Source organism: Arachis hypogaea, chromosome 2 (assembly GCF_003086295.3).
Source record: "Arachis hypogaea cultivar Tifrunner chromosome 2, arahy.Tifrunner.gnm2.J5K5, whole genome shotgun sequence".
In the NCBI taxonomy this organism is placed as follows: domain Eukaryota; kingdom Viridiplantae; phylum Streptophyta; class Magnoliopsida; order Fabales; family Fabaceae; genus Arachis; species Arachis hypogaea.
Genome location: NC_092037.1, coordinates 69486450 through 69508233, shown reverse-complemented (window position 1 = coordinate 69508233; position 21784 = coordinate 69486450). Strand labels below are relative to the sequence as shown.

The 21784-nt window shown below is 30.7% G+C and overlaps 1 protein-coding gene across 3 annotated transcripts in view; it reads right to left on the bottom strand.

Moving 5' to 3' along the window:
- Positions 1–21141, bottom strand: part of LOC112747452 (disease resistance protein At4g27190) — a 46602-nt gene extending 25461 nt beyond the window's left edge. For 2 of the 3 annotated variants that reach the window (XM_072218605.1, XM_072218606.1), the window contains exons 1-5: positions 18354–21141; positions 16122–16184; positions 15909–16015; positions 3004–3088; positions 180–2917 (exon numbers count right to left, since the gene is read on the bottom strand). In XM_072218605.1, coding sequence (XP_072074706.1) covers positions 180–2900 — 2721 coding nt within the window. In that variant the 5' untranslated portion in view covers positions 2901–2917; positions 3004–3088; positions 15909–16015; positions 16122–16184; positions 18354–21141. The remainder of the gene's footprint in view (positions 1–179; positions 2918–3003; positions 3089–15908; positions 16016–16121; positions 16185–18353) is intronic. The other variant, XM_025795478.3, reaches the window with a different exon arrangement.
- Between the last annotated feature and the right edge of the window lie 643 nt (positions 21142–21784).

Below are 21784 nucleotides of genomic sequence, written 5' to 3'. Positions count from 1 at the left end.
ACTTTTGATTAGATATGTTATTTATGCTCAGTCATAATTATTCAGATCCACCGATACTCTTCATAAAATACAATATATAAATAAATTAAAAAACCCTATTATCATTGAAAATAATCATCTTAGGACTTACCTGTATGCGCGTAAAGATTTGAAACAAGAATAGAAGGTAAAACACTTACTTGATTGTTAAAAAGGGGTATAGCAGAAGATGTTGGCTGATGAGAAAAGAAACTTTTAAGCTCATCCAAATGTTGTAAAGTTAGAGAATGGAGCAATGGAAACTGAATGGTTTCAACAGTTTCGTCATTCATTGCACTTGCATCACCATCTTCAAACACGATCCTTTCCATAAGTTTGCATCGAGAAACTTCGAGCTCTGAAAGCTGAGACATGCTTTTAACTAGATATTTCACTTTATTACAGTTTTCAACTTTGATGGCCTGGAGCTTGGCAAAAGAATTGTTTGCAAGTGGCCCATCATAAATTTTCTCCATCTTATCGAGATTCTGAATGACCAGTTTTTCCAGGTTTGGAAATGAGGGGGATGGAACATGAGTCCTCTCTTTAAAATCAATGATGTGCTGAATTAAGGCATTATTTTGGATGTGGAGGTGCTTCAGTTGAGGAAATCCGTCTCCATTCAATTGATAGAGTACATTCGAAATGCCTTCAACTTCATCCAAATACAAATTCTCTGCTCTTCTGATCAATCCTTTGATCCCGGGCTCCAAGTGAATATTGGTGCCAAGCTTGAGCTTCAATGTTTTCCATGTTCCGTCGTCAATATCAGACTCTTCCCAGACATCTCCAATAGCTATATTGTACATTTCTAATTTATCAAACATCAGATCACTTGGCAAAATGCAAGCCTCACGAACTTGTAATCGTAGAGTTGTCAAGTTCAACAACTGTCGGAATTCATCAAGGCTGGTTTCATCATTCCAATCAATTGAAATATCTGTCATGTGAAACTCCTCCAAACTGATCAATCTTGATATGAAGTTTTGCGGGATGACTTCAATTCCAGTGTAGCACAAATCTAACATTTTTAGCTTAGTCAACTGACCAATTTCACTAGGAAAGTTTATCATGGAAGAACAGCAGAGGCTAAGAATTTCTAGATTTTTCAAAGCTCCTATTCCATCCATACTTTGTAGAACACATATAAACAAGTTCAATGTTTGAAGGCTAATTAGCCCAAAAATAGATGTTGGTAACAAAGACAAGTTTATGAATCTCAATTCTAACACTTTGAGGCTTTTCATTCCCTCAAAGAAAGAATCAGGGATTTCCAGAAAACGATCAGCACTATTCAATACAAAAAGCAAAAGATTAGGACAATCTAACTTTTCAGGAAGCTTATTGATGATGCAATTATCCAGGACAATCTGGGAGCAGCTTCTTAGAAATCCCTCTGTCGGCCATTCCTTTAAGGCATCTCCATACTTCGTTGTAAAAACATGGCGATCCCGTTTTGCTATGGATACAGCTACTTCTCGAACAATGTCATGCATATACAACAGACAAGAATACATGCGACCTTCATACAACAGAGAGGAGGCCTTCAAGGTGTCAAGTATTCTGTATACCCTATTTCTTGCAGCGCCCAGTGTGTTTATTCCCTTAAATAGGTCTAAACCCATGGCACATGTCACTATGTACTCTGGTAAAAGAAAGGATCGCATTACGGAACAAAGCAAGAATACATCCTTCATCTCATCAGATTCCAACCAATTGTAACTCAATTCCAGTGCTGAATAAGTGACCGCATCCATGTCTCCACTATTGGAACCATCCAACCGGGTTAATGCATCTTTCCAGGCATAAAGTTTTTTATTTTTCAATGCCCTCGCAACCGTTACCAGCCGAAGAGGCAAACCTGCACATCTTTTTGCAACTTCAATTGCTGTTCCTTTTATATTGATATCATGTACAGTATCCCCAGCCAGAGATTCAAACATGATCCAATTTTCTTCCTCACTTAAAACATCAAGTTTGAAATCCTTTTGAACATCCATTACTTGCAGCACATCTTTATTTCGAGAAGTCATTAACAATTTGCAACTACCATGTTCACTGCCAGAAGGAATTCCGAGCATCTCCAAATCAAGTCTTGCCCATATATCATCCAATATTATCAAGATTGATCTCTCTGTTTTAATTCTGTCATGTAGGCGCTTCCCTCTACAAGCAACACTCTCGTCCCTGAAATGAAGGCCCAACTGATCAGCAATCTCCTGTTGAATTGTTTTGATGTCTGGAGTTTTTGACACAGTGGCTATGACCACCTCATCAAACAACCTCTCATGCTTAGCTATTTGAGCAACTTCATTCATAAGAGTGGTCTTACCCACACCACCAAGCCCATACACTCCCACCATGCTTACTTTGGGATCTTTTAGAGCATGCATGATATTCTCCGTAATTGATTTCCTTGACTCCAAGTTTTTATTACTCCTTGTAGTAGATGTTGAGACTACATCAAGAGCAGGAAGATAAGCTACTTCGGAAAAGTTCCCTTCTCCCTTTATATCAACAACATTTTTGACAATTTTCGTAGCTTTTCTACTGAGTTGATGACGTGTCACCACATTAGGAAATGAACATCTGGAACACCCAACCTTCGCATGACGAGGATCATTTTGAAGCTGATTTGCCTCTCCAATGGCATCATCTACATTGTTCAACCAATTCTGCACAACATCAAAAGTTGTTTTCCCATTCCTTCTTTCTTCTTCAACACGTTGCTTGATTTCATCTCTTTTGCCCTCAAGATCTGTAACACGTTTACTTAACTCCTTAAAATTGGCTTTATAGAATATTAGATAGCTGAATTGCCTTCCAATGGGTGCCACAGTATACTCTGCTACTTTTCCAGCAACAGAGCTTAGAATTTCCATTGATTCAAGAGTTGAAACTACAAAGTAGAAAAATTTTGAATGAGGAGAAGAGTTCTTGGGAAACATTGTAAAAAGAAAAACACAAATGTTAAACGCTGGGTACCTTTTCCTTGGAGTTAGATTGAGCGAATACGGACAGTAATCGATATATGCTTCAAAGATCAAATACTTTAAGAGACACCTTTTCCCTGTTACATATGATAAATGCTCACTAGTCATTACTCGTTCCAAATCGGAGACAATAGATATGTTCATGGTAAGCAAAACAATCTATATTGATGGTAAGCGAAACAAGTAAAGGAAACAATTACTGAATTACCATAGTTACATTAACAAATACTACATAATCACATTTTATTTAAAGTTTAGGATTTAGTTATGAGACAAATGTTAATATTATCAAAGATAGATTTTATAGAAAACGTATAAAATTTAAGTATCAGAATATTTGTTATGTATTTATAAAAGTAAAAGATTTAAAAACTTGTATTAACTCTTACATTTAGTAAAGTAGAAAATTAAAAACTTTTACTAATAATAATCTTAACATTTACTTAAAATATATATTAGTTAAACCCTAAATTTTAATATTGTTACGCGCCTTTTTTGCTTGAATTTATTTGAACACACTTTGTTGGTAAAAGTTCTAACTTATCTTCACTTAGTTTAATATGTTTGTTCTTATATAAAACTTTAACTTGGATTCATATCGATATTTAGACTTAATTTAGCGTAGTTGGTTTTATTTTAAACTTTCATATCTCGATCCACATGTATGTAAGATTATCTTAATGTTTTATATTTGTGTTATAGTTTGAGTTTCCTGAATAAAAAGGAAAAAAGGGTTTTGATTTCACTTTGGAAATTTTTATGTATTTAATTAGTTGGTTATATATAAAATTTAAAATTAATAATTTGATATAGAATATATATATATATGATTTTGATGTTGAAATTTAATACCGATGGTACTACTGATTTATTTTATATATATATATATATATAACTTTTTCTTTGATGTCATAAAAAATTACTTATTCCAAAAAATTTGAGTTGGAATGCGCTAAACTAATAAAAATTCCTATGCATCTAAATATTAAGTTAGATAAAGATGAGCATGCTATAAATGTAAGATAAAATAAGATATAAAAAAATGATTGATTTTTTAATGTATCTTACATCTTCAAGACATGATATCATTTAAAGTGTTAGTATATGCTTAAAATTTCAATTAAAATTTAAAGAATCTCATCTTTTAACAATAAAGAGAATTATTAGATATGTATTTAGTAATATTAATTATGGTTTGTGATATTTGAAAACCGATTCCTTTCGATTAGTGAGTTATTGCAAAGATATTATTGGAGATCGAGTTAATAAAAAAAGCGCATATGGTCAAGCAAAAAGCAAGTAATTGTTGCCTTGTCCAGTGTCGAAACTGAGTATATTGTAGCCTCTTCATGTTGCTCTTAATTATTATGGTTGAAAATACAATTAGTTGATTACAAGTTGAATGCTTCTAATGTTTCATTACTTTATGACAATATGAGTGTTATAAACATTTAAAAAAATTTTGCTTTTCACTCTAAAACTAAACACATTAAATTTAAATTTCACTCTATTAAATTTAAATTTTACTCTATTAAAAAACATGTGTAAAATAAAAATTTAAATATTTAATTTGTTAAACCAGAAAATCAACTAATTAATATTTTTACCAAATCATTTATTGAAGAGAGATTATGCAAATTACGTAATGCTTTAGGTATTATTAATTTTTCTCATTTTTTCTGATCATTCTAATGCTCTGATTCAGTGTTTTTGTCTTGCAAGTCGTTATAAAATAATTTTGAACAGATAATGAGTGGATTTAATTATCTAAGTTGGTTATTTGGAACTCAGTGGACATTTCTAATCTTGTGGATCCTTTGTGTTCGCTTCTTCATTTAAAAATGGGTCATGATTGTCTGATTTAATTGGTACAGTTTTTGGACTGCATTTAATTTTTTTTTACATTAATTTTATTTAACTAAATGCATTTTCCTTATGCACGGTGTGCTGCATGTACTTGTGGTTGCAGCTGAAAAACAATTTTTTTTTAATATTTACAATTTTTTTAAGTTAAGATCTTTGCATTATTCAAAGCCTATATTAATGCAGCATTACATGCACCATCTCTCACACTTCTCTCCACTCATATACCCCACTTTTTAAGGATGGATTCTCATATTTTCCATTCGAAAAAAGATCTACTCCGATTTTGTGAGACAATTCTATAGTAACAAGTCCTATAAGATGAGATGATTACTTCTTTTATTATAGGTTGTACCATTATTCTTGACAAATATTATCTTAGTAAAACTCTAAATTACCAACAACAAGACATCAATGTGTTCACCACTAGAAAGTGGGATGAGTTTCCAAATGTGTCTTACTTTAAAGTCCTAGGCACTATATATGTCAATATTCCTCTTCTTGAGGGTACCACTCCCATTCACAAATCATTTAGACCAGTTCGTGTCCAGTTGCACAAGATTGTAAATCACATTATCCTACCTCAAAATGGCACTTTTAAGCCTGTTTCATTCTGCGACACATTTGTTATGTTTGTTTTTTTTTTTTTTTTTCTAAAACTCTCATTTCATTTGCTTATCTCTTGTTAAGGCACATGCATGACCGTGTTCATTCTAAAAATTATTTACCTTATGCTATGTTACTCACTAAAATTTTTTAATATTATAATGTTAATTTTGGTGATGAAATCTTTCAAGAGTATAACTCTTTCATAAAAGGGGTTGGTGCAGTAAAAAGAACTGCAAGCAAACATCACAGCACTGATGAGAAGACTAAAGATCATGAACAACGTCTTGTACCATTGGTTTTGAAATCAAACTCGGCCAAAATTCAGATTTTAACAGGTATAATAATGATGTACTTCAAGAATTTGTGAACCTGTCGGATCTTTTAGTCAACTTTGGAGCTGAAAAAAAAGCTGAAGAAATGGCGAAAACTGCACTAAAGAAGATCAAAGGCCGTATTTACATTCTCTAAAATTTTGTTGAAGAGATTGAAATTGGTTCCAATACTACTGACAATGAGAATGATGATGCCTTGGATGACTCCAACTCTGATGCCTAAATTATCTCATTTCTAATCTAGACTCTTCAAATTTTCTCTAATTTTGTTTAGAAACTTTTTAGACTTTCTTTATTTTGTTTATGTTGGATAATTGTAAATATTTTAATACTTTACCTTGATTGCTTCTTATGACTACTTTTATTATCTTCTAACAATTTTTTGCAAGTTTTTTGTTTTTCTTTCTTGATGACAAAAAGAGGAGAAAAGAAAAGAAATCTATTATGAGTCCTTTAATGCTCTTTGCATGAAGTGTTCATTGTTAAATTTGCTGCATCCTTTGCATAATTGTACTTGTGTTAAATAAGTTTTTGTTCTGTACTATTTTTTCTATGTTATATTTCTTTGGTGCTGGTTTTTTGTTGTTTTGAGCATTCTTTATTTTAAAAAGAAACGGGAGAAAAATGCTAACATTGAGAGAAAGTACTTCACATCCTAACTCATTTCAAATGATCATCAAAGTGAAATGTTTTTACTTCATTTAAATTAATTTTATTTATTCTCTTTTATCATATTTATCATTAAGAAAGAGATTGTTGAGTTAGAATTAATTTTGAGTTGATAATTTAATGACAAACATTGTTATTAGATTAAAAGTCCAAAAGTGTACTAATGGGTTAATGAGTATTGCAGGCCAAATATATTCATCTCAACCCACCTCATGTTGCTTCAGCAAATTTTTACAATGCAAAAATAAAAGCATCATTCCAATGCATATGAAGAAAAATAGGAATCAAGATATAAAAAGAGAAGGTTCTGCATTTGCTAAGAGAGAGAAAAAAAAAACAAATGAGATATTTGATAACATTATGATGAACAAGAGACAACAAGGACAACAATACTAAGGACAGCAAAGGATAAAAAATCATAAGTTGGTAGAGCAAAAATAAAATGTATGAACAACAAAGGTTAGTGGAGCAGCTACAAAGACAGCAGAAGTGATGGAACAAAATGAAAAAGCAATGCATGCCAAGGAAGACGGCTACAACGGGCAGAATCCGCAAGAAAAATAAAGAAGCAATGAATCAATTTGATGAAGCAAGCTTCTCACGATATAGCTGGCTCTTAACAACATTTGAAGACAAGGAAAATAGAGTGAAAAATCCAGAGCATCATCTCATACATGTAGAATCATTTTACTTTAACTTTGTACTTCATTTTAGATTTTATTGTTATGACTATCTGATGTTTATCTTTCTGTAATTGAGAAAAAGACAAATCATGATAAGGTGAAAAATAAAAAAGTCATGAGAGAAAAGAGGCAAGAGAGATACATTAAAAAAGACAAAAAAAAATTTTATGTATTTAGTTATTGTTGAATTAGAATTGATTTTTCTTGTCAAGTTAGAATAACACTTGGTGGTTATTTTTCTTAGTCAAATTGGAATAGCACTTGGTAGTAACTAGATTTGGTTAGAAGTTTAGTGGTTGATGGTAAATGAATTAGATTGTAATTCATTAGTATTTGTATATGTAATCAGTTTGATTATAGTAAAAATTATACGGTTGTGATGGAGACTGAATGTAAATTTTATTGCACAAAAAAAACTAAACTAAAATACATGATTGTATGATTTTCTTTTTTTCTATTATGGTTTTAGCAGAGATAAAACAAAAAAATCTCCTATATAATCTATTTCCACAAAAAGCAAAGAACTTCATTTTAAAACTAACTTAACTCCTTTCTCAAATTCTAACATTATTATCAAAATTAGAGTATTAGAGGGGAGAGGGATTGAAATGGTGTCACGGTGAATATACTTTGTAGGAAGAATAGGTTGGACTTTATTGGCCTTATTAAAAATAAAAAAGATGCGGTGGATAAGAGATTTGCTGAAAATATTGGGGTAGGAGGAACGTAGGATGGACCAAGGTAGTATTGGTGGGTTTCCAACTAAGTGGGCCCACAATTAAAAAAAAAACAAATAAACAAATGAAGAAAGTTATAAAACACGGACACTTCGCTGAGTTACTGTGTTCGTGTGTTGGACACATTTCGAACACGACACTCATGGACACTCGTTCGACATGCGTGTCTGCTGTGTCCAACCATATCTTAATCAAAAATAAAAAATTCTTCTTCGGATACGCCTAGACACACCTAAATACCATCACATGTCAGCGTGTCCAGTCTTATTTTTAACATATATTCTTAAAATAAATTTAGATATAGTATATATTATTATTTATTAAAACAAAAAATATTTTAAATACTTGATATAATTAAAATAAGACATTAAAAATAATTAAAAGTTTTAATTTATATTTTAATATCAATAAAATATCAAAATATTATTATGATTTATCTAAAAAGTACTTTATATTTTATATGTATGTGTGTTCCCGTGTCATGTAAGATTTTAAATTTCGCGTGTTGACGTGTCCCGTGTCGTGTCGTGTCTTGTGTCCGTGTCAGTGTCCGTGCGTCATAGGAAGAAAGTGTCTAATAGCCACAGGAGTGAGAGAGAAAAGCTTTCTTTAATTTTTGAAAGAAAGCAAAGAAGCAAAACAGAGAGTGGCGCCGAAGAGAAGAAGGAAATTAGGAGAAAAGGGCAAGCCATTTTTTATAAAATTTTAGTATGTTATTTCTGGTGTAGAGATGAACATTAGGATATAACTTGCTAGTTTTATTGTCTTCCCTTTTGCCTAATTTTGAGATACCCACTTTGTGAAGGGTTTATGTTGATTCCATCAGTTTTGATGATATATTTTGTTGATTGTTGAGATGTCCTAATGTCACTAGGAAGACTGTTTGTGTACCCATTATTCTGAAAGTAGAAGATTTTACTGGATTAGGTCCCGTAGGTTTTTTGTCCCTCTTTTGGAGGGGGAGTTTTCCACATTAAAATTTTGGTGTCTGGTTATTTAATTTCTGTCATTATAATTGTTGCTTGGAGTATCTTTGGTATTGCCTATCTAATCGCACAGGTTGTGAAAAAATTATTTTTGGTGCTTTCGCTGTTAGATAGGTTCTTGTTTGAACCTTTGTTGAGTTTTTTCAACAAAGTGGTATCAGAGCTCTAGTTGTTTATCTCTGTGCTGATTAAATGGAGGAAAATACTTATGGATCAAATATGGTCAAACTGAATTTCCAAAATTACTCGATTTGGAAGACCCTCATGAAAGATATATTGTATAGCAAGGACTTGTATGATCCTATGGAGGGGAATAAATCTAAAGGTACTAAATCCGATGCTGAATGGAAGAAGCTGAATTGGAAGGCAGTTGCTTTGATTAGGCAATGGCTTGATATTAGCGTGTATCCATATGTTGACACCGAAACGAATGTCGAGAAGATGTGGAACAAATTGAAGGAGTTATATGAGAGGAAGAATGTGCAAAACAAAGCATTCTTGATTAGGAAGCTTGTCAATATGAAGTATACTGAAGGTAAATCAATGCCGGAGCACTTGAGCATTTTTCAGGAGATAGTGAACCAACTGACAAATAATGAAATCACTTTGAATGATGAGTTGCAAACTTTGTTGTTGTTGAGCTCTTTGCCTGATAGTTGGGAAGTTCTGGTTGTGACACTGACTAACTCAGCTCCATATGGGAAGTTGACATTAGCAATGGTTAAAGAGAGCATGTTGAATGAAGAAGCCAGAAAAGGAGAGCGAGGTTTAACTAATGCCTCCTCCCATTCAGAAGCACTTGTTTTAGAGTCACAAGGTAGAAGTCAAAGTAGAAAACCTCACAGTTCCGACAAGTCAGAGAGTCGAAGCATGTCAAGAGGAAAGTACAAGCCAAGAAAGAAGTTCATTTGTCACCATTGTGGCAAGCTGGGGCATATCAAGAGGTATTGTAGGTTCTTGAAAGGAGAACAATCAAGGGGAAGAAATGAAGACAAAGATAAAGATAGTGATAAAGAAACTGCTGCTATTGTTTATGATGATGTTCTTATCACATATGATGAAAATTATGTGAATCTTGTCTGTGATGATTCCACTTGGATTATGGACTCTGGTGCCTCATGTCATGTCACTCCGAGACGTGAATTTTTCACTTCTTATACTGCTGGAAATTTTGGCAAGATCAAATTGGGAGATAAAGGAATGTGTGATATCATTGGTATGGGTGATTTGTGGCTTGAAACCAACATGGGATGCAAGTTGTAGTCGAAGAATGTTAGGCATACACCAGATATGCGGTTCAATCTCATTTCAATGAAGGCATTGGATCAAGAGGGGTATTGCACTTCCTTTGGTAGTGAAAAATGCAAGATTACCAGAGGGACTCTCATTGTTGCTAGAGAAGACAATAGTCTCACTACTCTCTACCGGTTACAAGTAAAGTTGTGCAAAGAAGATGTGAATGTAGCTAATGATTCCTCTTCTAATTTGTGGCATATACGTCTTGGTCACTTGAGCAAGAAAGGACTAAGCGTCTTAGCCAAGAAGCACTCACTTCCCGTAAAAGGTACAACTTTAAATACTTGCACTCATTGTTTTGTTGAAAAATATGCTAGAGTATCATTTTATAGTTCTGGACCTCATAGGAGATCACATGTTCTAGATTTAGTTTACACTGATATTTGCACTATGGTTGCTAAGACACTAGGTGGTGCATCATACTTTGTTACTTTTATTGATGATTATTCTCGAAAAGTGTGGGCTTTTGTTTTAAAATCTAAAGACCAGGTGCTCGGTATCTTCAAATACTTTCATGCAAGTGTTGAAAGAGAAACAATAAGAAAATTAAAATGTGTTCGAGCAGATAATGGTGGTGAATACAGGGGTCCATTTGAAGAGTATTGTAAAGGACATGGGATCAAGCTTGAGAAGACGGTTCCTAAGACTCCTCAACCTAATAGAGTTGCAGAGAGAATGAATCGCACTATCAATAATAGAGTCAGGTGTATGCTCTCTCATGCAAAGTTGCATAAATCCTTTTGGGGTGAAGCGATGAGAACTGCAATAGATTTGATCAACCTTTCTCCTTCAGTTCCACTTAATGGTGATGTTCCAGACAAAGTTTGGAGAAGAAAAGATGTCTCCTATAGTCACTTGCGAGTGTTCGGCTGCAGGGCTTTTGTTCACATTCCAAGAGATGAAAAGTCCAAATTAGATGGAAACTCAAAGCAGTGTATCTTCATGGGTTATGGTCACAAAGACTTTGGTTACAGATTATGGAATCTTGTGAGCAAGAAGATAATTAAAAGCCGGGATGTGATTTTTCTTGAAGACCAAACTATTGAAGATCTTGAGAAGACAGATAAGCCAATAACTATTAGACGTTCTGCTAATGATGAACCTGATCCTTCCACTAGACCTCCTATTGATGGGGGAGATGTACAAGTTGATAATGTTGGTGATGATTTACATGATGAACCTACACCTCAACCTGAGGTGCCATGCAGAAGTTTCACTAGATGTTGAAGTTCCACCTGAACCATCAATTGAGTTTGAATTGAGAAGATCTACTAGAGAGCGTCATCCTTCTCAGAAATATTTTTCTCATGAGTATGTGATGAAAATTGATACTGGAAAGCCAAAGAGCTACCAGGAAGCTATGTTTGATGAGCATAAGGAATATTGGTTGAAGGCCATGCAAGAAGAAATGAAATCCTTGCATGAGAATCATACTTTTGAATTGGTAAAGTTACCGAAGGGTAAGAGAGTATTCAAGAATAAATGGGTGTTCAAATTAAAAGCAGATAAAAATGTCTCATGGCCAAGGTACAAACCTCGATTGGTTGTGAAAGGCTTTGAGCAAAAGAAATGTATTGATTTTGAGGAAATTTTCTCTCTAGTTATGAAGATGTCCTCTATTCAAGTTGTGCTTGGATTGGCAACTAGCTTGAATTTAGAGGTTGAGCAGCTTGATATGAAGACTGCATTCCTTCACAGTGACATAAATAAAGAAATTTACATGGAGCAACCAGAGGGTTTCGAAGTTAAAGGAAAGGAGCATCTTGTATGCAAGTTGAAGAAGAGTTTATATGGGCTGAAGCAAGCGCCAAGGCAGTGGTACACGAAGTTTGATTCCTTCATGGAAGGTCATGGGTATAGTAAGACTTCTTCTGATCATTGTGTGTATGTTAAGAAATTCTCTTATGATGATTTTATAATTCTCTTGCTTTATGTTGATGACATGTTTATTGTTGGTCATGACACTAAAAAGATTGAAAGTCTTAAGAAACACTTGAACAGATCCTTTGCTATGAAGGATTTGGATCCTACAAAGAAAATCCTTGGCATGAGTATCACTCGTGACAGGAAGAATGAAAAACTGTGGTTGTCGCAGCAGAAGTACATTAAGAAGGTTTTAGAGAGGTTTAGCATGAGTAATTCCAAACCTGTTAGTACTCCACTTGTTAGTCATTTCAAGTTGAGTTCGCAGCAATGTCCTACAAGTGAGAAAGAGAAAGCAGAAATGAAGAAGATTCCATATGCATATGCATCTGCAGTTGGCAGTTTGATGTATGCTATGATTTGCACCAGACCAGATATTGCTCATACTTTGGAGTTGTTATTCGGTTTCTCTCTAATCTTGGTAAGGAACACTGGCAAGCAGTGAAGTGGATTCTCAGATACCTTAATGGTACTTCCAGAGTTTGTTTATGCTTTGGGAGTGGCCAACCTGTGTTGGATGGTTACACAGATGCAGATATGACTGGGGATCTTGATTCAAGGAAGTCTACTTCTGGTTATATGATGTCTTTTGCAAGGGGAGCTATGTCGTGGCAATCTCGACTTCAGAAATGTGTTGCTTTGTCTACTACAGAGGCAGAATACATTGTTCTTGTTAAAGCTTCTAAGAAACTCTTGTGGATGAAGAAATTTCTACAAGAGTTAGGCATCAATCAAGAGAAGTTTGTATTGTTTTGTGACAGTCAGAGTGCTATCCATCTTAGTAAGAATCCGACGTTTCATTCCAGATCGAAGCACATAGAAGTGAGGTATCATTGGATACGTCAAGCGCTTGAGATGAAGTCATATGCACTTGAGAAGATCCATACTGATGATAATGGTTCAGATATGATGACTAAGAGTTTACCTGCAGTGAAATTTGATTCCTACAAAGAAAAAGCGGGTTTGGTAGAACAGCCTATCCCTACTTGAGTTGGTGAAAGGAAGATTTGTTGGTGGGTCTCCAACTAAGTGGAGCCTACAATTAAAAAAAAACAAATAAATAAATGAAGAAAGTGGCTAATAGCCACAGGAGCGAGAGAGAGAAGCTTTCTTTAATTTTTGAAAGAAAGGAAAGAAGCAAATCAGAGAGCGGCGCCAAGAGAAGAAGGAAATTGGGGGAAAAGGGCAAGCCATTTTTTATCCAATTAAACTGGTAAACTTGCTCCATTTCTTACGAAATTTTAGTATGTTATTCCTGGTGTAGAGATAAACATTAGGATATAACTTGCTAGTTTTATTGCCTTCTTTTTTGCCTAATTTTGAGATACCCACTTTGTAGAGGGTTTATGTTGATTCCATCAGTTTTGATGATATATTTTATTAATTGTTGAGATACCCTAGTGTCACTAGGAAGACTGTTTGTGTACCCATTATTCTGATAGTGAAAGATTTTACTGAACTAAGTCCCGTAGGTTTTTTGTCCCTCTTTCGAGGGTTTTTCCACATTAAAATTCTGGTGTCTAATTATTTAATTTTTGTCACTATAATTGTTGCTTAAAATATTTTTGGTATTGCCTATTTAATCGTACAAATTGTAAAAAAATTATTTTTGGTGCTTTCCCTAGTTCTTAAACCTTTGTTGAGTTTTTCCAATAAGTAGAGTCTTCTGGGAGCTCTAGTGGCTTGTTGTGTATAAGAAGGGAGGATTTTATTGAAAACACACCTATCATGAAAGGAAGGTGGGTGGCGGTAAGTGGCTTTATTAAGGAATAAAAGTCTTTGGGAGGAGTTAATACATCTCGGAAGGAAAGGGATGCCGATGTTGATTTGGGTTGACTGTAATGCATGGATGCGTAGGCAACGTAAGAAGGAGGATAAGGAAGCATGGATGATAGTATTTTTTTATTGTTATTTGGTGCATTTGGCATGCTAGACATAACTTTATAATCTAAGGGGAAGAATTTAACTTGGATAAGATGAAGCTAAAAATTGTGCACTATAGTAATGTTTTCTCATGCTTCATTAGATAGTGTGGGTGATGATTGTTTGTACCTAAGTTGTTGTTTTATGTTTGTTTTCTATGTCATGGTTCTTTTGTTGGCAAGGCTGAGCCTTAGGGTCTAATCGGCTTGGTGTTGGTTTAGTTCGATTTTGCAAGTGATATTGTTTAACTGATATTTGTTTGTAATGCTCTGTCTCACGTCCCTGGTTTGGGAGTTAGTGAGAACAATTAGTCAGACTCTAATTTCTTAGTATCTCAATTTCTCATCCTCCCCGCTTCGAACTTTTGTTTTTTTATATGGAGAAGAGGATGCAGTAATACAACAATGTGGAGAAGAGAGATATTTTACATATATGTGGTGTTAGCAGAAAACGGACCCTCCGTTTTCAGTTTGAAAAAAAATAAAAAAAGTTAAAATTACAATACGGACGGTCCGATTTGTAATTTTAAAAATAAAAAAAAATTTAATGTTAAAATCGGACTGTCCGATTTCCATTTCAACAAATTAAAAAAAAAAATACAAATCGGACCTTCCGATTTCATGTTTATTTTATTCTTCAAGCAAATCGGACCCTCCGATTTGTGGTTTATTATTTTATCAAACAAATCGGACCGTCCGATTTGAATAAAACACCATATAAAAAAAAAACACCTAATTTTCCCATAACAATGTATTACACCTATATTTAGCCAATATAAAAAAAAATTAGCCATCTCACGTTGTTCAGTTGCTTCTCACATTGAGTTTTCACCATTTTGACTTACGCAGTTGATTCCTCTCGTCATGCTTCCAAGCATCCTCGTCTTTGTTATTTTTTTTGCTTCATTGCCAGTAGTCCCTCTCTGGTCCTTTTCTCTCTCTTTCGAACGTTTCCACTTTCTACTCTATCCTTTTACTGTTGTTGAGTGTTTTGAAATTATTGTTGACTTTCTTTGGAAGTTTAGTTTTTAATTTGTGTTGTTGTTGTCTATTGTTGTTGTGATACATAATTGAATTAATTGTTAATTTATTTAATTTTGGTATATGTTACTTGTTTGTATATTTACATGGAACTACAAAATTTTAGTCATGTTGTATTTTTAATTTGTATATTTTTAAGATTTATATTAAATTATTTTTATATTTTTTATATTTATTTGTAATTTTATAAATTATTTTATTATAATTTTATTATTCTAGTTATATTACAAATGTGAATCTCTAAATTAATAAACTAATAACTAAAACAGTCCAATAACATACTTGATTTTTAGAAGCTTGATGACCACACAAAAATTTATTTTCTATTGTTATGTGAAAAGTGAGAATGAGAATTTTAGTATAATACTTACACGTTAAATTATTTTAGAATATCATCACAAAAATAAAGAAAAGTATAGGGTACCAACATATTATCTGTCAACTTCTGCCAACTCTTATTTATATTTGTGTTTCATGGAAGTGTGTTCGTAGACGTGTCTAATAATTAATATATTTTAAATACATATATAAAGAGACACATTCAGAAAATATATCTATAAAGACACTTTTATTAAATACAGTTATAAAAAAGACATTTTTATTAGACACATCCATGAACACACTTTCATGAAACACAATTATAAATAAGAGTTGGCAGAAGTTGGCAGATATACTGTTGGTAACGTAGCGGAACCGAATAAAGAAAAGTATACACATCAAACAAATTTACTTAAGATATATTTGACACAACATAATAGATATCAGATAATTATGTTATAAAACGATATAATGATGGTGATTTAAGCTAAACATAGAGATGACAAAAAAACCATTACCTTCTATTATGGTAATTGGTGTTGTGACCGGGAAACCAAGAGGAACCAGTTTCTATTATTTGTTTGGAAGACCGAAGTACCGAACAATTCAAGACTCACTTTTCTGTCTGTTGCATTAAAAGAATCAAATAAGAGGTTGAAAAATGGTAATTTATTCTTAAATCTATTTCGATAATAGAAGAAAAGAATATTGATAAATAAGAGCTATCTTACAGGTATTTCAACACAGTTCTCTGGCGATATAGATGAAAGGAGTCAAAATTAGAAGCCAATAATCTGCAACCAAAAGCAAAAAGACTTTATAATTTTTAGTAAACTATAAAATAGTATCCAAAAATTTACTTAATTTACATAATTCACAAAAATAATTTTAAAAGATGCAAATGATAAATAAATTATAAAAGATTTAAAAATGTGACTAAAAAAATTAAATATTAAATATATTCTAAATAAAGATTTTAGGGTTTTTATAAATAAATAAATCAAATAATTTATTTATCAATATATATAATTTATATAGTATTTATATTTTTAAATCATATTACATATCTCGTTTACAATATAACCAAAATCAATATATATAATTATACTAAGTTATATTTTTTAAAATGTTATCTTAGATAAATACTCCTCAAATTACATATATTAGTAAATAAAATGTTTTATTTATTTATTTATAAAAAATTTAGACTTTAAAAATCAAATTTTGATATAATTTTTTACAAATATTATTAGAAAAATAAAAGTTTTTACCTTTAAAATTTAATAATTTTATGTCACTTGATTAAAAAAAAAACATTTTATAATGAATGACCAAGTTTTTCTAAAAAATAAAAAATTTAAAAATCAAATTGCTCCATTTTTTTTGGACACCTAAATATTTATTTTTTATTGTCACAAAAATTCAGATTAAATAGATTAATTTTTATTAAATACAAATTCTTTTATCAATTATAAAAATTGTAATATTTATTAATATTTTTTGTTAATTTCAAATTAACAGTTTATTTATCATTCGTATTTTATGGAATATTTTTGTCAATGATATACACTTTCCTGTACCATTTTAGGATTTTACCAATTTACCCTACAAATTTTAGTGCATAAATATTTTGTTCTGTAGCCATGGATAAATCACCATGCTTCACGAACTTGAAAACCTTAACAAAATTTAATAGTTATGGAACATAAATGTCGATAATTTTTATACTCAAATAAAATATCGAAAATCAAAATGATCAAAATTAAAAATTTTAATTTTGGATTTTAGTTTAAATTTATAAAAGATTGTATTTTTAATTTTTTATATATACTTTAAATATTCATAATATAAAAAATTCAAATATTATTTAAACTATTCAAGTCATAAACTTTTAAAGGACATATTATTTATGAATTAAAAAAAATAACTGATTTAATAAATTTTATTAAAAATTGTTTTTATTTTCATTGGTATATGAAAAACTTTACCATAACTTTTATTTTAAAAAATACCCCTAATGATTTATTACAGGGAAAAAACAAACAACACAAGATTCCCCTCCAACCATTCACTAGCGGTGTTGAAAGGGGTGGATTTTGCGCTACTCGACCAACTCCATCTCATTTTACAATAATTTACATAAGAAAATACTTGTCCTATTTTTATTGGTAGACAATAAAAAATTAAATTTTAATCTGTTTTTACAAGTATTTATCCTGTTTTTATAATTATTAAAATTTAAAATTTATATAATCTTTATCACATATATAACATTAATTAAAATATAAATTTAAAAATAATAAAATATTATTAATTTTTTATTAATTATTATATATATTATATTATATATTAAAATCGTATATATATTATATACTGGGCGAGTATTATCTAAATTTAATCTTGCCCCGTCCCATTTCGCAAAAATCTATCCCATACCAGAACAATAATTATTCGTCTTGAACAAATAGGAACAAATGAGTACCGTGAGTTTTAATAGTATTGTCATCCCTACCATTCACCCAGACCAGTAAGAGATTAAGAGGGACCATGTGCTCTAGAGATACATAGAGAAATAATTTTCCTTTTTTTGTAATGTTAAAGTAAAGTAATCATTTTAGTTAAAAATTAAAAGTTCACTAATGTTAAAATTAAATAAAAATATTTATTATTTAATATTTTTATTCACCTCTAAAAATAACAAATGAATTAAAAGTAAAGGTTAATGGATTGGATTAGAAAAAAAAACATTTAAATATATAAAATCTAAAAAAATAGGAATCACTTTATAATTATTGAAGTTGTGCATAAAAACTCTATGGTCAAGAAACCAAGAACTTTGCCATCCAGAAACATTGCCATCCAGAAACAGCTTTTTTTTTTTTTTGTCAGAATCCAGAAACAGCTTTAAACAGCTTTAAACACCACCCAAAATTATATTCAAAAAAAAAAAAGAAATGTGTTACCTCTGATGACTTGGTGATGACCTGATTTAGGGATTCCTTTTTCTAGTTCCTTCACCGAACCCCAAAATCACTGACAAATAAAAATGCAATAACTTCTCGTTTCTTGAAGTTGAAAGAGAAAGAAAGAAAGACACTCTTCTTTTCCTGTTTTTTTCTTCTTTTTTTTTTAAAGAATAACAAATGAAACACTTACTGGGATTTAAAACAAAATAAGGGGATGTAAAGTGATTCGACACAAGGCAGCAGCAATGAAGACTTTTAAAGCAAAAGGCCAAACAACTTTCGCTGACCACAACTCCGAACCAATACAAAAACAAAACGATTGCCAAATTCCAAATATGTTTTCTTTTTGTCTTTTTTTTTCTTTTTTTGTTTTATGGGTTTTATGAACTGAGAAACGATATTACTCACGGGTAAAAGACACAAAGAGAGTGGAACACAAATTTTACAACGCAAATCAAGAGAGAACAAAAACACCAAAGTTTTTTTTTGTTAAGAGGGGATTTTGGGTAGTAAGAACTGAAAAAACAAGAAGCAACAACGGAACAGAGAAGTTAAAAGGAAAAGTTATGAACACTAAAAACAGACAGGAAACAAAATCAAAAGCAGCAAACTTTTCTTCTTTTTCGGGGGTATATGCTAAAACGTGTAATATAAACACTGCAGTGGGAAAATGGACAATGTTAAATAAACTCCAAGAAGTGAAAGAGCCAAAACGAAAGACGCTTTTCCTCTTTTTCTTTTTTTTTTTCCTTTTTCTTTCAAAAACAACGGAAGAAGAATAGACGAAAATGTAAGTAGGAGTAAACTAAAAAGTAAAAACAAAGGGATGTGAAAGACGACTCAAACAAAATTACAATAAACTCAAGAAAAAGTTGAAAGAGCAAAAAGGAAAGACGCTTTTTTTTTCTTTTTCAAAATCAACTGAAGAACAGACGAAACAGTAGCTGGGAATAAAAACAGGATTACAAGAGTGAAATAAAAAACAACTCCGAACCAAAACAAAATACGATTGACAGATTTAATGCTATGATCGGTTTCAAAATATAAGAATTTTTTTCTTTTTTTTTTGGTGGATTTTATGGATTGAGAAACAATACACTCACAGGTAAACGAATTTAAGAAAGTGAAAGACAAATTCTGCAACACAAATCAAGAGAAATACAACACCAAAGATTGCATTAAAATCTTAATTTTAAGAGGGGGGGGGGGGATTTTGGGTTGTAAGAACTAAGAACTGAAAACAGGAAGCAATGGTGGAAGTGTGGAACGTTCAAGTTGAAAAGGAAACTTCTGGATACTCAAAACAGAAACGGGAAGCACGACACTCGGCGGCAAACTTTCTTCTTTTTCAGTAATTTGCTTACTTAAACCTTGGAACATAAATAAACACTGAACATAAACCTTGCTCCAGATGTGTGTCAAGATTGAAACTTTAAATTAGGATATTAATTAAAGTAAAAAATTATATTAGATTTTTACAAATTAATTTTAAAGAAAATAATTTTAAATATTTTTAAAAATATTTTTATCTTTTAAAACATACAAACACAAATATATGAACTTTTTTAATTTATCAAATATAAATTGATAAAAATATAAATACCTTTTTAAAAAAATTTACCAAACTAAATCTAAAAATAGATTTTTGAAATAGTTTAAACTACTTTGTCAGTAAATTTTATAATTTTTATTAATTTTTAATTAGATTTTTATCATTTAAAATTTCATAATTTCAATTAAGTTTTCAGTAATTATTTTTTGATGAAAAATATATAATATTTTTTAGATATTTATTTTTATTATTGTTATAAAATAAATTGTAGAATATTTTAGAATTAAATATTTTAAAATTATTGTATTTCTTCATTTAAAATAACGATAGTAACTTTAGAAATAAAGTTTTTTTAATATAAAGTTAATAATATTTTTTTAATTAAAAGTTTGATTAAAAATTTGTTAAGACCAATAGAGTAACTAAAATTCATTTGTTGGAGTAATATTTTTAATTAGCCTTTAAACAAGTTTTGTATATGATAAATAATTTTTAACAAAAAACTGATAAAGTGGTTTTTAAATTTTATAATATTTAAATAATTCTTTAGTTTTTCTAGAAAAAAAATTATTGAGTAGTTAAATTTTTAAAATTTCAAAAGATAAGTAATTAATTTCATTAATTTGGCGAATATTTTTATTATATTATAAAATATTATGAAAAATCAATTTACATATCATTTAATTTTCATTTATCATATACTTAGGAGTGTTCATGGATCGGATCTAATTTGCATATTTACGGTATTTATTCGAATTCAATTCAAAAATTGTAGATACTGATCCGATCTGCAAGACTATCGAATCGGATTGCGAATTTCATGTAAGTATCTTCATATCCGTGAATCTATAAAAATAAATAAATAAATGAGTAAATATTTTTTATGTGTTATTTCAACTAATAATAATCATATATCTTGCATTATTTTATTTTTATTATTTAAAAAAAATATATTTAAAAATATTTTAAGAATAAACATATTTAAAAGAATAAAAAAATTGTATTTTATTGATATTTTTTAATAAAAATAAACTTTTTAAAATATTTATATGTTTTACAGATATATCCGAGACTCACGCTTTAGCACCGAACACAATGGCTCCTGGTGCAACAACAAGTACCAGTTTGACTTGGAACGGTGGTGATTTAATGGCAGTGAAAGACAAAGAAAAATGCATTGGAGTAGTACAACACAGTCGAAACGGGATATTTTTAGATATTCGAATTAAAATGAATTATATCACACCAATTTGTTATGTATGGATGATGAGATTTCATTGATATAGAACTTTCAAACATGTTGAACTTCACGTATTTTTGTATAGTTAAAGGGGGATCAATTTCATAAAAGATGAGAGTAGTAAGTAAAAATTTATGAGAATCATTCTTGTTAGATCGTCAATATTGTATTGTTGGAGTGAAATTATTTTAATAGTTTGTACAAATATTTTTGTTTCACTGATATTTACTATTCCATATACATCATGGTACGGGCTTGTTTGTTATTTTAATATATCCCTTTTTTAGTTTTAGTTAGATTAGAAGATTTTTGAAATTGGAAATCTTTCACTTCCCAAAAATCATTCAAAAAATGATCAACTAATATTATCAATCAATCTGAATAATTTGTTATTAAACCATAGTATTTGATTTGCCAAATACATCGTTATTGTATACTCTTTCATATGTATGGTGTAACCCAATCTTTGATTTTTTTTAATTCCCAATCTCTTATCCTTTTTTTAATAAAAAAAATATCTAATCTAAATAAAAAAAATTATTCTTGATCTTGACAATAATATATGTTAATCCTAAATGTAAAAATAGTAAAAAAAATACTAAATATAAAGTGTATGCTTGCGCATGAAATATGAGC